The sequence below is a fragment of the Netta rufina genome (genome assembly GCF_964035555.1).
Source record: "Netta rufina genome assembly, chromosome: Z".
NCBI classification, from domain to species: domain Eukaryota; kingdom Metazoa; phylum Chordata; class Aves; order Anseriformes; family Anatidae; genus Netta; species Netta rufina.
In genome coordinates this window covers 52,718,677-52,735,164 of record NC_140126.1, presented here as the reverse complement: position 1 = coordinate 52,735,164, position 16,488 = coordinate 52,718,677, and the positions used below count along the sequence as shown (strand labels likewise).

The 16,488-nt window shown below is 39.2% G+C and overlaps 1 protein-coding gene across 1 annotated transcript in view; it reads left to right on the top strand.

The window, feature by feature from the left end:
* The window catches only part of ST8SIA4 (ST8 alpha-N-acetyl-neuraminide alpha-2,8-sialyltransferase 4), a 58,045-nt gene extending 48,268 nt beyond the window's left edge, over positions 1-9,777 (top strand). Inside the window, exon 5 of the mRNA XM_084304845.1 lies at positions 9,110-9,777. Within this exon, the coding sequence (XP_084160971.1) occupies positions 9,110-9,392 (283 nt within the window). The 3' untranslated portion in view covers positions 9,393-9,777. The remainder of the gene's footprint in view (positions 1-9,109) is intronic.
* The last annotated feature ends 6,711 nt before the right edge of the window (positions 9,778-16,488 follow it).

The window sequence follows — 16,488 nt, the reverse complement described above, 5'->3', positions numbered from 1 at the left end:
GATGGCTTATGGCTGTGGAGGATTCTAGCCATTACACCAAAATCTTTTTATGTATGAGCAACAGATTCATATGCTTAACTGTTCTTAACTTCGACCACCGTTTCTTTATTCACTGGCAACAGAAGTGCAGTGTTATGCTGTATCTTGATATTTCTTTATCCTTAGCTGATCCTTTCTTATTGAGGTGATTTGCCATAAATTGACTAAAGCACTCTGGCAGCAGATCATTCTAGAACAATGGTGCAAAGTAGAATAGTCTCCTGTACAGGGAATTTGGACAATTTTATTTTGAGATAGGTAAAAGTAAGCTTCAATATGTTCTCAATTATTTTGCCAGAGACAGTAAAGCCTGCACACAGTGGTTAAGATTCTGCAGAATGGTGGTTAACACTGAAGGCAGCCTGCTGGCCATACCCACATTTAGCTGTGGTGATGCAACATACTGTGTTCACCATTAATGTCATTAGTTCTTTTCACTCTCTTTATCAGGAAGATTGCCAGGCAGAGTCCAGGCTCTTGAGTGTTCTTAGAAATCTGCTTCATATGCAAGAATTTGAATTTACTTGCCAATGTAAGTGAAAGAATAATAGGAAAACAAAAATGAGCCCTTAATTTTGATGTAGTGAATTAAGCTTACAAAACAGCAAGTGACAGTTTTGGTGAGTGTTTCAGATTTTCATTAAGTGCTATGTTCTTTTGCTGAAACAGTTCTTGTGTATACCATTTCAAAATAGAGTACATTGAAAACTATAAAGTAGGCCTTATGCAAACCTTCAGCAGTGTTTCCATGCTGACTGTCACACTCACAACAGTATTATTTACACTAATTCTTTCACATTTTTGTAATGCAGTCTTCTGCCTAAGGCATATCTCAGTAAGGAATGGGAAAATACATATTTTTAATTAATAGAATCATATAAACTGAGAGGGTTAGATGAAGGGTTGTGGAATTTTAGTGAAATTTTAGGCTTTGACCACAGAAAGTTTAAGGTCAGACAAGTGATTCAACTTCTCTTTTTTTGGGAATAAATATGTAACTGACTACATTTACAAACATAAATTCCTAGTAAACTGTCTGCTGCTCTCGTGACAAGATACCTCTTTCTTCAGTATAATTTGCTATTTGCACCATGTTATCCAGCATGCCATAGAATCATAGAATATCCCGAGTTGGTAGGGACCCACCAAGGATCATCAAGTCCAATGCCATGCTGGATCTAAGACCATAAAAGTGTCTGTTCAAGTTGAGCTCTCCCTAGCTTGTGGTCATATTGATGCCAGGTGCCAACACATAAAAGTAACAGCAGAGATGCCAAGTTGTGTTCAGCAGTTTAACAGATCCCTGAGAAGGAGCTTTATCTGCAATGTTGTATTTGTGGATGTTACCAATTTGACACTTTTTAATAGGTTGGCTATTGTCATCCAAAACATCCTCTAACAATGAATTTCATAGTTCAGTTGTGCATTGTATGAAAAAGTACTTTCATCTGCCTACTTTAGATGTACCATTGGATATCTCCATTGGGTCCATAGCTTTTATGTTGTAGTACTTGTTTTAAAGTTAAAAAAAAAAAAAGCCTGTTCACCTTCTTTGCACACTACATAAGTTTGAAACTTTCTTAGTTTTCTCTTTTTAATACTACTCTGCTTTCTGTCTCTTCATGCATAAGTTACTTTTTTCTCCCGTTACCCCATGTCAGGTTTTTTCTTTTTTTTTTGAGGATATTTTTTGAGAGAGCATAAGTGAGACAATATACAAGCTCTAGCTTCTTCATGTGCCGTATCAAATTTCTGAGATTGTTAGTTTGAAATACTCCCTCCATTTAGTGGCTGTAGAAGGAATTTCTGTGACAGGCAAATGTGTATGAATAGGTTCACAAAGGGATCAGCCTGCCACTCAATGAACAGAGCTTGATATGTAATCTTGCAGAGCTATTCAGTGTTATAAATATATATGTTTCCTCAGATTCAGTCCTTTCCAGAAAAGTAATTAAAAGTGCAGTGGAATATACCCAGACTGATTCTGATCCCATTTATACTGAGCAACCCTGTGGAATTTGGTATGTAGACTCAACAAGTAAAAACATTAAATATGCTAAACTGAAAGTAGCCCACCGGGTCAGATTTTCCGTGTTGACTGAGTACAGCCTTCAGAAAGAACATATCATGTTTTAATCTATTCAGAAGTCACTTATTCCACATGAGCAGAGTAAACAATTGTTATCTGAATTCTCCAGTTTATGTCATGAAGATTGGCATCAGTTCTTCTATATATTACTCATTTGTGGCAAGATCATTTATCAACTATCTTTAAAGTGGATGCCTATATTTTTTGTGTGCTTATTCAAATTTATTTTTTGTCAATAGCTGTGGGGAGTCATTGCCAGGTAGTAACACGTTATTCAATTAACATTTCACGTGAAATCATGCTGATAATAGCGCATTCAATTTTTATAATTGTTAAAGGTATCTTGCTAGATGTGGAAGCCTGGTGGTTTTGACTGCAATTAAGCTATAGGTGATATTTTCATATTGCAGAAACAGGTTCAGTATTTTTAAAGGACAAAATATTGAGGTTCCATAAAAACATGAGGGCAAGTGTCAAAGCAATCTTGTACCAGTGATTACTGGGTATATAAAAGTGATGCATGTCACATACAGTGTGGACTTTTACATCCTTAATTGCTTTTCTTGCAGTTTTGTACTGTAGACGGAGTTTTGCTGCTCATACTCCTTTCCTTCATGGTTCTATTCATTTTTCCAGATCATTACAAATGATACCAATTTACTGCTGACACAAGGCTTAAGACCAATGTACAGTAAACCTGATTTGTAACTTGCACTGCATTGTAACTGTTTCAGAACCCAGTGGCAAAGAACTGGGTTGGAGTGTTGTACTTGTGATTGGAGGTAATCATTTTGCCAGGTGGTTTACTGTCTGATCAAAGAAGGAATTATTTATATTATATTCTGTTCACACTCTACGTTTCATTTGGTTTTACTTTCTTTCAATTATTTTTATTCAAGGTTGAGTTAAACAGTTTGAGCTCAGCTGAGGTTAAGAAAATATGACTTTCTGAGGATTGAAAGAAATAATAAATTTAAAAACAACAACAATAACAAAACAAGTGTATACACACACACACACACTCAAAAGCAGATTTAGAAAGCCAGATCTTAGGTATTCTGAGAGTTTGTTGACTGCAATGGTAAAAAAAAAAAATCCTTAAGCTTCTATTTTTCTAATGTAATTTGCTTGATTCTGATAGAGGTACAGCAAGTGTGGGATGGCAACATCTTGGTAAAGAGTCATCCAATTTCTGCTTCTTTATGTGGAGTGGAAAGACTCCTTTCAGTTTCTGGGATAAGAAGAATTGACATGCAAGCATCTCAAATGACAGACACATAATAGTAAAGGTATTGGTAGTTTGCCTTGTTGGCTCACATGCAGCTTTTGACCAGTTCTAACCTCTGCATGCACCTCTGAAGAAGTAAATGAATTATTGAATTGTATCTTATTTTTTTCCTTGAATCTAGCAAGCTCTGTTTTTATTTTCAGTCCTATCCTCAACTTTTTGCCCCTGCTATCTCCATTCATTTCAGCAATGTTTCCTATTCCACAATGTCAGACCATTGTGTTACTTTCACATAGTAACAGGACACATCCTTGCAAAATCTCTCAATATGCAACTTTCTATTGATCGAGTACTACTGCTGTCTGCTGATGATTATAGTTTTATTCTTATAGAAATACAAAAATAAGCTTCCACAAGAAAATGTCAAAATCTTTTCTAAGAGTAGCAATTAGAATTTGTTTGTTGTCAGTGTGAATAGGAATAGAAATGATCTTATGTGACAAAGGCGAGTCACATAAAAGGAACTTGCTTTATGAAGGGACAACTGCACACTTTTATTAAGTTTAGCTGGTAAAATAACAGTGCATTTTATAAACATTCTACATTTTGTATATGAGGGGAGGGCACTGTGTGTCATACACCTCAATGACAGCAAGGCATTAGGCACTGTCTTCCAGAATACTCTTGTATTCAGTTTAGGATATTATACTGTGGATGACTGAACAACTAGCTGGGTGAAAACCTAGCTGGATGACTGGAGGCATGGACCAGCAGGACACTTAAGAAATTCAGCAAGAACAAATGTGGAGTCCTACAACAGGGAAGGGGTAACCCTTGTAACAATGCAGGCTGGGGGCTGACCAAGTGGCTGAGATCAGCTCTCCTGGAAAAGACCTGGGCATCTTGGCAGGCAGCAAAAATGTGTAAGGCAAGAGAGAATACAGTAAGTAATGAGAAGCCTTTTCCTGTGAGGACAGACTGGCAGTGGCTTTGGGGATGGGCAGGCAAACTCTGCAGTCTTTTTCTAAGCTACCTATCTTCAAGTCATCAAAGCTACAGAAATGAAGTGCTTTTACACATTGGCACATTTCTCTAAATTAAGTAGTCTGCTTTACAGCATGGCCACACAACGGAGGTTTTTTAGCACAATTATCAGAACAAGTCACTGGAGTACTGCAGTGATGCAGTATGTGACTGCAGCCAGATACATATGGGCTTAATAGTGGACTCCAACTTCTAACACGGCAAGATTCACCTATTCCTTTGTAGATTTAAATTACTTCTCTATCCTACCTGAAAATCAGGAATTGCCTTGTCGTTAGTGAAGATCTGGAGACAAGCTGTGAGAAACAAATGATCCTCTTTTGGATCTGTGGTGCTGTGTGCTTTTGGATCTGTGTGCTTCCCTCACCTTCTAATCTTAGTTGCACAGAGAATTAGTGTATATCAGGTAAACAGGTAAGAAGAATATATTATGGCTTATCTTTAAGTTTAGGCTTAAACTGATGTTATAACAAAACTTTAGAAACTGAAAGCAGGTGCAAAAAAAAGCATTTACAACATCAGTTATCTCTAAAATTCAGCCTTAACAAAGCTTCATATTTGAGTAGCTAAGTGACTAAGCTTGAGTGACTTAAAAGATAACACATATTTCAGTACCAAAATCACAAAGGCTACTCACACCACACAGTCCATTTTATCAACTCAAGAAGAGGTTGGGAGCCAGGAGTTTGCAAAGATCAAACGTGCTGCAGGAAGCTGGAGCTCTGAATGCCTCTAACCATTTCATTCATTGAGTTACTTGTATTCTTTTGTTCTGGGGCAGGATTTATGCCGGGTTGCAAACTTTCAACAGTAAGCACAACCAGTACCATATTTTGAATTCAGAATTTGGAAATCAATAAGTTAAATGTCCTTTATCTATGATTTTGGACTATGAAAAGCAGAAGAAAGGATTTGCATTTAAATTCTAAAATTGTGAGAAGCTCTTTATTACATCTTTAATCCTTATTCCTGTACAGAAACTCTCACTAAGTAGTTGTTGTGGCCTTTTAAGATATTTAGATATACCTTTTTACTGCTAATTTTCTTCATCACAGCCATTTTCCTATTCCTGTAAAGTTGAAGTTCAGCTTAGACAATAGCAGTATTTTACTAAATGCAACAAGTTTGATTACTGTTTGGCTAAAGACACTCATGTAGATTCATGTAGATAGTTGACTGCATGTGATTAGAGTGGGCACCAAATTACTTCTGAAGAGGGAAATGCTAGTTTCTACAAAAAGTAAATAATTGCGTTTCAGTTTCAGTCTGTTTTATATCCGTGATGCAAATTGCCAAAAGTGGTCAGCATTGTTTTTTCAATAACATCTCTACAAGCAAACATTAAAATAAAAATAAAAATAAATTAAAAAAAAAAAAAAAGGAAAAAAATAATCACAGAACAATTTAGGTTGGAAAAGACCCTTATAATCATCAAGTCCAGCCATCAGTCTAACACTGCCAAGTCTAAACCATGTCCTTCTATGTGTCACATCCAAAGATTTCTTACATATTGCCAGGGATGGCAACTATCCTGGGCAGCCCATTCCAATGCACAACCACCCCTCCCATGAAGAAATTCTTCGTAATATCCAATCTAAACCTCCCCTGTTGCAACCTGAATCTGTTTACTTACATCCTATTGCTTGTCACCTGAGAAAAGATACCCACACCCATATCTCTGCAATCTCCTTTCAGGTAGTTTTAGAGAGCAACAAGGTCTTCCCCCAGCCTCCTTTTCTCCAGATGTTTATAAGTTTCCCCCTGTTCATAAGTCTTGTTTTCTAGTCTCTTCACCAACTTTGTTGCTCTTCTCTGAACGTATTCCAGAAACTCAGTGTCCTTCTTGTAGTAAGAGCCCCAAAACCGAACACACTATTTGAGGTACAGTCTCAACACAGCCAAGTACAGAGGGACAATAACTTCCCTAGTCCTGCTGGCTAGACTATTCCTGATATAAGCCAGGATGCTGTTGGCCTTCTTGGTGACCTGGGCACACTGCTGGCTCATCTTCAGCCAGCAGTTGACCAAGAGTCACTAGAATCTCCCCTTTGATTGTCTTGTTTTAAAATGATGGATAATTTTCTCAGAGTAGGAAGCAAACTGCTTAATATCTCCAGAACTTCTGTCTGAAAACTCAGGTTTAGGAAAACATTGGAAAACTGGTGTATAGTACATGAGTCATTTGTACATGTAACTATTCCCATTGCATTTGCTTCTCGAATATGATTTCTACCATCCTGTTGTGTTTTTTTTTTTTTTACAGCCAAACAAAATTCTGAGTCATTCCCTCTGTGGACTTTGGAAAGGCAATCAGTCAGCCTAGAATTGCTTTCTGCTTATAGAATCCTTCAGTTTTCTAAAAAGAATTTGACTACAATAGAAAAAAAAATCTCTTTCACACATATATATGTCTGTGATTTGAAAAACATCAGCCTTTAGGGCCTGTGTATTTTTGGAAAAGAGGGAAACTGAAGAGGCCAGGTTCAATGGGATGATTATTTTTAATGTTGCATAGCACCTGATGCTTTTAAGACACTTAAACATTCGATTAAAGACATATTTTTTGGTATCTTTTCTCATTCAAATGAGTGGATGTTATCAAGTATCATCCTGCTTTATCCCTAAGTGCCTTTAAATTAATCTGGTTGTATACTCTAAACTGCAAACTTATTGTAACCCTGTTTAACAAATGGCTAACTCTGGTCCAGTGCGGCTAATCTCCCTTGCCGCCTTGTCTAGGCTGTGGTAGAAATAATTAACAATCTACAGTTACCTCAGAAAACAGCAATACAGTGCAATGGTTTAGGTTTGTGTGGCAATGCTATGTAAGGTCCTGATTTGTTTCCCTACTTGCAGCTGCTTGTTTCCACAGTTTGACCAGGTTTAGGTTTCTATATGCCTTTCAGTGTTTCTGTAAAGTGTTAATAAACTCTATATTGAATCAGACCTGGGAAAAGCATTTTACCAGTACTTCCAGACTGCTATTATTTACTATGTATATTTACTATATATATTGCCAAACCAGGCTAGCAGTATTTCACTGAAGTTTTATTTTTAAAGACTGGGGGTGAAAAACAATGTTGGTGACAAATTTTGAAGGTACCAATGTGAGTTACATGCTGCAATCCTGTTCAGTTCTCACATTTGTTCTGTATCTACCCACTGTTTGTGTCTTTGAAAACTCCCTGTGGCTTCTAAATTCGCAATCAGACATGTTATTACTGGATCAGAAAAACAAACAAACAAACAAGCAGTCCCATAGCTTCAGTAGGATTGTGTGCATAAATAAATACAAACCATTTTTCAATTATTAATGTAAGATTTTGACATTTTCAAAGACTGCCATTAGCAAACAGGAAGCTTTGAGTAGTTACTCAGAAGCAAAGTAAGTAAAGCTTCGTTTGTATTAAGTTCTGTAACGTGTTACATTTCGTATTTTTATTTTTTTTTCTTTTTAGTCAAATAATCTGTGAAATAATCACTTGGCCAGAGTAGGGGTGATTTGATAAGGTGAACTGGCTGCTGCAGGAGATTAAAGCTTATAGCAAGAGGCTGTGTTGCCTGACCTCTGGAGTGAGGAGGTTAACTGCAATTTTCTAGCATTTGCAGAAATTGTGAGTTCTTATTAGGTTTAAAGCCTGAACTGAGAACTTCATTTAGACAGCTTTTCTTCAGCACTGTCACTTTTCTTCTAGGTGGTGTAAAGGCATGCCAAATCCAGTGTCACCATTCATGATCTCAGCTTAGAGAGAATAAACTTTTTGTTTGTTTTATATTTAAAATAAATGAAAAAAATGAATAGATAAAAATAAGTTTAGAATCACAGAATGGTTTGAGTTGAAAAAGACCATTAAAGATCACCTTGTATAAACTCCCTGCCATGGGCAGGGACAGCTCCTACTAGACCAGGCTTCTCAAAGCCCCATCCAACCAAGCCTTGAACACCTCCAGGGATGGGGCATCCACAGCTTCTCTGTGCAACCTGTTCTAGTGCCTCACCACCACCATAGTAAAGAACTTCTTCCTAATATGTAATTTAAATCTAGCCTCTTTTAATTTAAAACCATTACTTATTTTCCTGTCAGTATCATCCCTAGTAAAAATCTCTCCCCATCTGTTTTTTTATAAGCCCCTTTTAAGTACTGAAAGGCTGCAATGAAGCCTCTCCAGAACCTTCTCTTCTTGAGGCTGAACACTCCCAGCTCCATCAGCCTGTCTTCACAGTAGAGGTGCTCCAGCTATCTGATCATCCTTGTGGCCCTCCCCTGGACTTGCTCCAGCAGGTCCATGTCTTTCTCTTGTTGCTGCCTCAACCTGCTAGCTAGCTACAGTTTTTTTTTTGATGCAGCCCAGGATACTCTTGGTTTACATTGCTAGTTCATGTTCAGTTTTTCATCCACCAGCACCCCTGGGTCCTTATCCTCTGGGCTGCTCTCAATTCATTCTTCACCCAGCCTGCATTTGTGTTTAGGATTGTCCTGACCCAGACACAGCACCTTGTACCTGGCCTTGTTGAGCTTCATAAGTTTCACACAGGCCCACCTCTCAAGCCTGTTAAGGGCCCTCTGGATGGCATTCCTTCCCTCCAGTGTGTTGACACTCCAATGTGTCATGTTGGTGTCATCCACAATCAGCACTTTTACATTATTGACATGATTAATTCACACTAAGTTGTATGAGATATTTTAACGTATTTTTTTTCTTTGCAGCTATTGGCTGACGAACAAGGTCCACATCAAACGACCCAGCACTGGTCTCCTCATGTACACGCTTGCCACCAGATTTTGTGATGAAATTCACCTGTATGGATTTTGGCCATTCCCGAAGGATTTACATGGAAAACCAGTCAAATATCATTATTATGATGATCTGAAGTATCGGTACTTTTCTAATGCCAGTCCTCACAGGATGCCATTAGAGTTTAAAACGTTATATGTATTACATAACAGAGGAGCACTTAAATTAACAACAGGGAAATGTGTACAGCAATAAAGCACATGCAAAGTACAGTAAGAAGTACAGAAGATGCACTTCATCATAAAGATGTTGTGGAATGGCAATGGGATCCCAGTGAGGATATGTGTCAATACCCGCTAAGCCATTGGAAAAAGGAATTTTATCAGAAGTACATAACCAGCTATTATACCTGTAAAGTGCTATAAAACTAAGCTATCTTGACTGCAAGGGTTCAAGTAAGTGCCACTTTCACTAAGAACAAAGCTTGAATGTATACTCAGTAGTGTTTACAGAATCCAGTGATACATTCATCATGAATTAAAGAAGAAAAATATAGCCTGCTTACTGCTGACTTGCCACTGTGGTCAGACAGCCCACAGAAGAAATCCCCCATGGATTGAATATTCTCTTGAGCAAATAAACCAGGCTTTTGCAGGAAAAGAGAAAAAAATCATGATGGGATTGAGTAGAGAAAGTGAAGTCCATAAGATCAAACAAATAAGTAAATGCCTTCAGTCAGGGGACTGTTTCTGATCTTGTATTATAACCTCAGCTTTTGTTGCTGTTTTTCTTATTGCTGTTGGTTGAATTTTGTTGTTTTTGAGTATTTGAATCCTTAAACTGTTTTGAGAATGTTATGAATAATTAAAAGTAAATATCTTATTGAATTGTCTTGGGAAAAAAAAAAAAAAAAAGAAAAAAAAAAAAAGAGGTGGGAGGGTGGTGGGAAATATCAAATACTTTGTCAATTGTTGTTGTGTTGTATCCTGCTGTCACACAACCTTTAACCTCCCAATTGTTTTTCTAGCTACAGCTGTCAATACATGGAACCACTCAGAGATAGGTCATTTTGAGCCATTTTTTAATGAGAAGTGTTTCTGTTGTGTTCAGATTTGAAGACACACTTACAAAAAGGTGCCCTTATTTTTGGTACCAAAGATTGCTCTTATAGTGTACACTATTTTTCCTTTCCTTGAAGAAATAGAGTAGATTTAGTATGATGTTTCTTTGCTGCTGAAGGGAACATGTTTTTTAAGTTTTGAGTGAAGCATCTCAAAGCAAAGACTCTTGACTTACTTTGCCTATAGAATTTAATTCTTCAGAAAAATCTGCAGGAGTAAAGAAGTTATTTCACGCATTCAAATATAAATATGATTTTTTTATTCCTAATTGAAAGGAAAACATAAAGTCTAAAGGAACTCAGGTGACATAGTGGAACATGTTTAAAGAAAAAAAAAAAAATGGTTTAGCCAATTAAATGCAAAATAAATGAACTGCAGATCAAGCAGTTCTTTTAAAGCTTAAATTTCTAATGGTGTTGGATGATATCTCTAATATACCTCTTTTCTGTGAGCTTGATGTTCTGATATGTAATTGCCTGAAATAACATAGAGCTGCATTATCTTACATTGATTTTTCTGAGCATCTTGTTTATTCATGAAAATGAGAATTCTTTTCCTCTCTTCTTTCAGAAAAGAGAAGAAGGAATTACATTAGGGTAGGGTAGGGTGGAGTGTCAGTGCAACTTGTACAAAGATACAAAATGTGTGTGCATAATGATATGTGTTATCTCTAATGGAGCAGGTAAAGGAAGAACACTGTGGTTCCACCATTTTCATGTCAGTCTAGGATAAGAAGGAGACATGCAGGTACAATGTGTGGGTATTTTCTTGCTGTGTTTTCAACTCTAGTTTAGGTCCTCATCTCCAAATATTATATTCAATGCATCTCTTGAACTTTGAGCTAGTCTGAGCACTTTCATATGTAGCACAATACTCAAAAATATTTACTAGCTAAAAACATCACTTGTTACCTATTTTTCCTCTTAAGTTCACATGTGTTTCATTATGCATGGCCAGAGGTCTGTGATTATGCAAGTGCAGTAGGGTAAACCACTGCCTTGTAAACGTGTTTGCCAGAAGTTGATGGGAAACAGAAAGTCATTATGCTGTACCTAGGACACAGTAGCATCTTTTCTTATTCACCTGTCTCTCCTACACAGGACAGTTTACTTCAGCTTATGTGGTCATAGCATGATCACCACTGAAACCAAGACAGCACTAGGTAGTAGGTAGTACAGACCAGAACGCATTTAATTCTTGTTGATCAACCACATAGTGTTCTATGTATGCTGTATAAACCTGTAGTTTAGGACAAGGGTATTTCCTTGATGAAGGGTGGGCGCATTCCTCTTCCTTCTGTTAGGGTTTTGCTGCTGTCAATTTTTTAAAACATATTTTATATACATTGACTGACTTTCCCTTGTTGAATTCACAGATAACAGTCTCACAGAAGCTCAGAAAAGCACCTGATGAGCTTTACCTTTTACTCTGAGAACATCTTTTGTTCTTCACTTTAGTGTTAGGCCAAAAAGGGAATTCAAGTAGACTAAAACACAAACTGACAGTTTGTTGTTGTTGCTGTTGTTTTTGTTTTGTTGGTTTGTTGTTTTGTTTTGTTTTATTTGTTTGTTTAACCTCAGGGCAGGTTTTAGTCACAGAGAATCACACAGAATGGCCAAGGGTGGAAGGGTTCTCATCTGGTCCAACCACCCTGCTCAAGCAGGGCCACCTAGTGCAGGTTGCCCAGGACCATGTCCAAATGGCTTTTGAACACCTCCAAGGAGGGAGACTGCACACACTCTCTGGGTCACCTGTCCCAGTGCTCTGTCACCGTCACAATAGGCTTGTTCTTTCCCAAGTGCAGGACTTTGCATTCTTCTTGTTGAACTTCATGATGTTCGTGTCAGCCCATTTATCCAGCTTGTCCAGGTTTTTCTGGATAGCAGCATGACCCTCTGGCATATCATCCACTCCAAAGATTGCCTTTGCAAGTCAGCAGATGAAGAAAAATTTGTCCTGAGCCTGTTTTGCAAGAGTCACATTTGATTCTCTGTGAAAGAAACTTTAATACACAAGCCATGGAGTCCAAATTTCCACCTTGTGATTAATGTCTGATACGGTGATTCAGGGCAAGGTTTCTCAAAGCTGCTTTGACACATGCTGTGACAGTAGCACCTGCTTCCAAGGCAACAGTAGCTTGTCTATACCTTCTCAAAACTGGGCCTTAACCTGCAGACTTCATATTTCACACTTCATATTTCACACTTCTGGCACCACGAGCTGCGGTCTTGTGGCTTTTTATCCTCACCCCCAATGCTTCTTGAAGCACCATCCTCTCAAACTGACACCCAGGTGTGTCTCCACACAGAAAGCATAGTGACTCCTCACTAACCCATCTCTTGTCTCACCTGCCTCAGCTTTGTCCTGAGTTGGAATTGTAAGGAGGTGAGTGCCAGGTTTCAGAACATCATCTGAGGCAATTAGCAGTTGTAATCTTTGACCATGCAGGTTTTTACAAGTGCAAAGAGACTTTTTAGGCTATTGCTCTTGTATGAATTAAAATATATATACATGTATATGCATGTGTCCAGATGGAACCCAAAGCTTCTGGGGGTCCCTGGCATGTATGCAGTTTGGTGTGCTGCAAAGTGTCCATTTTGAGGTGCTTTGTGACCATCGGTTATAGTAGAGTGACCTGAGGTTGGATATGCTCAGATGTTTTCCTGTTAGCCCTCTCATTGCTGGGAGGCTGTGACAGTGGACTCATTGCACACATCCTCTCACACCCTTCCCTTAAACATCATGGCTCTATATTGCCCTGGAAGTCTTTGTGTATTTGTATCCAGGCAGCCCAGGTCCTGAAAGAGACCAGTTAACTTCCCCTGTGTGACACTTTCCCTACAGATGACTGGGGAAGGAGAGGGATGCCTTAGATGAATAGGGACTTTACAGCAGAATAAGTTTCACCTTTTGGTCCTTCTCAGTGCAGCAGTCACCAGGTTAAGCCTCTGTAGCTGCCTTGGATGATTTCTCTTTTTCATAAACATTCATATATTGTGTGTTGCCTACAGCACATATCAGATAAGCAGGCTTTATTATGATTATTACTTTTATCATCCAACACTATCAACAGCTAATATGAAGTATATAGGATAAAAATAAGGATCCCTAATACTGTGACAATATCTGCGCTGTTGAGGATCATCTGTGGAACACCTATAGACTGAGTGTTCCTCAAATTTATCCTCACATAAATCATATCAATTGCCAGCTATGGTTCCTAAATGTATGTTAAAAATAAGAACCGGGAGCTACATCAGGACAGCAGTGTATATTTTTCAAATTGCTATGTTAATGTTTCTGTGGCAGAGAGTTTTTCTCTTATATTTCATAAAAATAATAGATAAATACCTTTGATTGTTACATTTTCAGCTTTGGGACAATTCTTTCTCCCACAGCTCTAAACCACTCTCCAGACACAAGATCTACTGAGCCTTTCAAACTTTGGCCAGTTTACACAATCTAATGTCTAATAAAAACTGTACCATTATTTTGTTAAACAATAAAATCAAGACATTGATGACTTGAGGACAGCACCTTTTTTTTCTTTTTTTTTCTTTTTCTTTTTTCTTTTCTTTTCTTTTCTTTTCTTTTCTTTTCTTTTCTTTTCTTTTCTTTTCTTTTCTTTTCTTTTCTTTTCTTTTCTTTTCTTTTCTTTTCTTTTCTTTTCTTTTCTTTTCTTTTCTTTTTCTTTTTCTTTTTAATTTCATTGCAATTTGAAGAAAAAGAGCTGTGGGTTCAGTACCTTTTATTTGTGTTTTTGATCTGGAAAAGTGCTGAGCACTCCTTACAGTGACTTTCCTGGGTGAGACATGTCCAGGATTTAGATGGGGATCTAGATTAGCATATTTCAGGATATGACTCTGAAATTGCACATTATTTATTTTTAAGAGCACTGTTACTTTGTGTAGGGAAAAGCACAATTCTTCTAAATGTAGATAAAACAGAGGAAGAGCGTTTACAGAGAGCATCATTCCTGCACAGTACTATTGCTACTGAGCATATGTAATACAATTTCTGTGGTTTAAAGTATTGATATGTATTCTGTCAGGATTGTCATGTCTGACACTTTAATATTATTTCAAGTATAGCTATTGGGGATTGTTTTTTTTATTTGTACAACTGTAAAATAAAGATTTTTTTTCATTTTTTTTTCTGCTATATTCTATTCCATATTCCTTTCTAACACAGTTGTGATAGTATTTTTCAATTACATGCTAATTGTAAAGATATGTGGAAGGAGAGAGTGTCTGCTCGTTTAAGGGTGTCTGTTCAAGGACTTTCTCAACACAAAAGGGGATATTAAGAAAAGGAGGAAGCCATAAACAAGAACACAGACAGACACAAACCTGACCGACAAGTAACAGAGGTATTAACCAGGACCGAGTCCAGTCAGTCACACTGCTGGTAAGGATACATGGAGTGTGAGAACGTTTCTTCCATTACGGTTATCTGATTGAAGACCTCCTCAAGTGGGCACTGAGGAAAAGGGGGAAGCAATAAAGTACACAGAGACACAAACATGGTAAACAAATGTAATGGCAACAAAGACAAGACGGTCACTCACACTAACGTATGGACTGTCAAGAAACTGCACGTGAACTGGGACTTAGTGACTGATGAGGATGCAGACCTGAGGGTCCAGGATATCAGAGGGGGTCACTGGGACTGTACCAGGTGATGAGGCAATGAGCAGGGGAAAGGGCCAGGGGGCAGAAAAATGGGGAACAGACAGAAAGGGTAGGAAAGGGGCCGGTCGCGTGTGAGCTGTAGCCGGTCAGCACGTTTGTCTGGCCGAGCCCTGCACCTGATTGCCACAGCCTATCTTGTCTCCCCATTAAAACCTCTCTCAGCAACCTCTCTGAGTGATCTTACTCTCTGTCCTGTGGGGGGGGGGAGGGAGCGGCAGGGACCCGGTGGCAGCTCCTGGGGACTGGGGTGAGTGGGCTGGCTGCTGGCTACTGGAGTCAGACTGCAGGCATCGGGCGGGTGGGGGTCCCATGCTGGTGCTCGGGGCTGCGAATGTGGGTGTCCATGGATTGAGTGTGTGGGCACTGGTGAATTCAGCCAGCTCCAGTTACAAATCATAGATTCACTTAGGCTGGAAAAGATCTCCAAGATCAAGTCCAACTGTTAACCTAGCACTACGAAGTCTACCACTAAACCATGTCCCTAAGTAGTACATCTACACATCTTTTGAATACTTCCAGGGATGAAGACTAAACTACTTCCCTGGGCAGCCTGTTCCAATACCTCACAACCCTTTTGGTGAAGAAATTTTTCCTAAAATCCAACTGAAACCTCCCCTGGTGTAACTTGAGGCCATTTCCTCTTATCCCTTTTTGCTTGGGAGGAGAGACTGACCCCCACATCACTAGGACTTCCCTTGAGAGACAAATATAGACAAATTTTTCCCTGGCCCCCATCTGTGCTCAGCAGCAGGGGCCCAGCACCAAGACCAGCCACTGCTCACAGAGCTGCTTTGAGGATTTCTGCCTCATGACAAGCCCCACTGGCAGCACTGTAACAAAAGCTCCTACAGAGTTTCCACTCCAAGAGGTGGTGGGTGGTAGGTCTCTGTGTGGCCCACCAAACCCCAGGTAGCCCTGCACTTACAGGGCCAAAAGCAAAGCATATCATGGTGCTACTGGGGTCATGCTGACCTGCCTCCCATGTTGGCTGAGGGGGCAGCTACAACTCTGCATCCTGGCCATCTCCCAGTCCTCCTGCTCCCAGGGGCAACAGTGGGGCCAGCCCAGGGGGCAAGGAGAACAATCTACTGCTTCCTCCTGTGGTGCAAAGAAGGTGACACTTGCTCTGTTTTAGTCTGTACTCACAGCTCCAGGAGTACCAGAGTGGTACAGACCCACAGGACAGGAAGTGAAGTGATTTCAAGATAAGTTTAGTTAAGAAGTTTGACATTGGACAGATTGATCGCTCTTTTCAAAACTCCCATCACAGAGTTCTTAAACTCCCATGGTGAGCATCTTCTTGTTGATAAAGGTCAGCGAGCATGGTTGCCGTCATGAAAGTAGCCCTTCTCCTCTACCCATGTTTCCTAAGCTGTGTGTCTCTATGGGAGCACCTAAGCTGCACCTGCTGCACCACAGACCTCTCCATGCAGTCCCTGGGGCTCATCACCTTCCTGACTGCCCCAGAGACCAGGAGCCTGTATTTGCAGCTCCTCTAACACACTAAGGGTCTTTCTTACCCCCTCAGAGCTGGCAGGC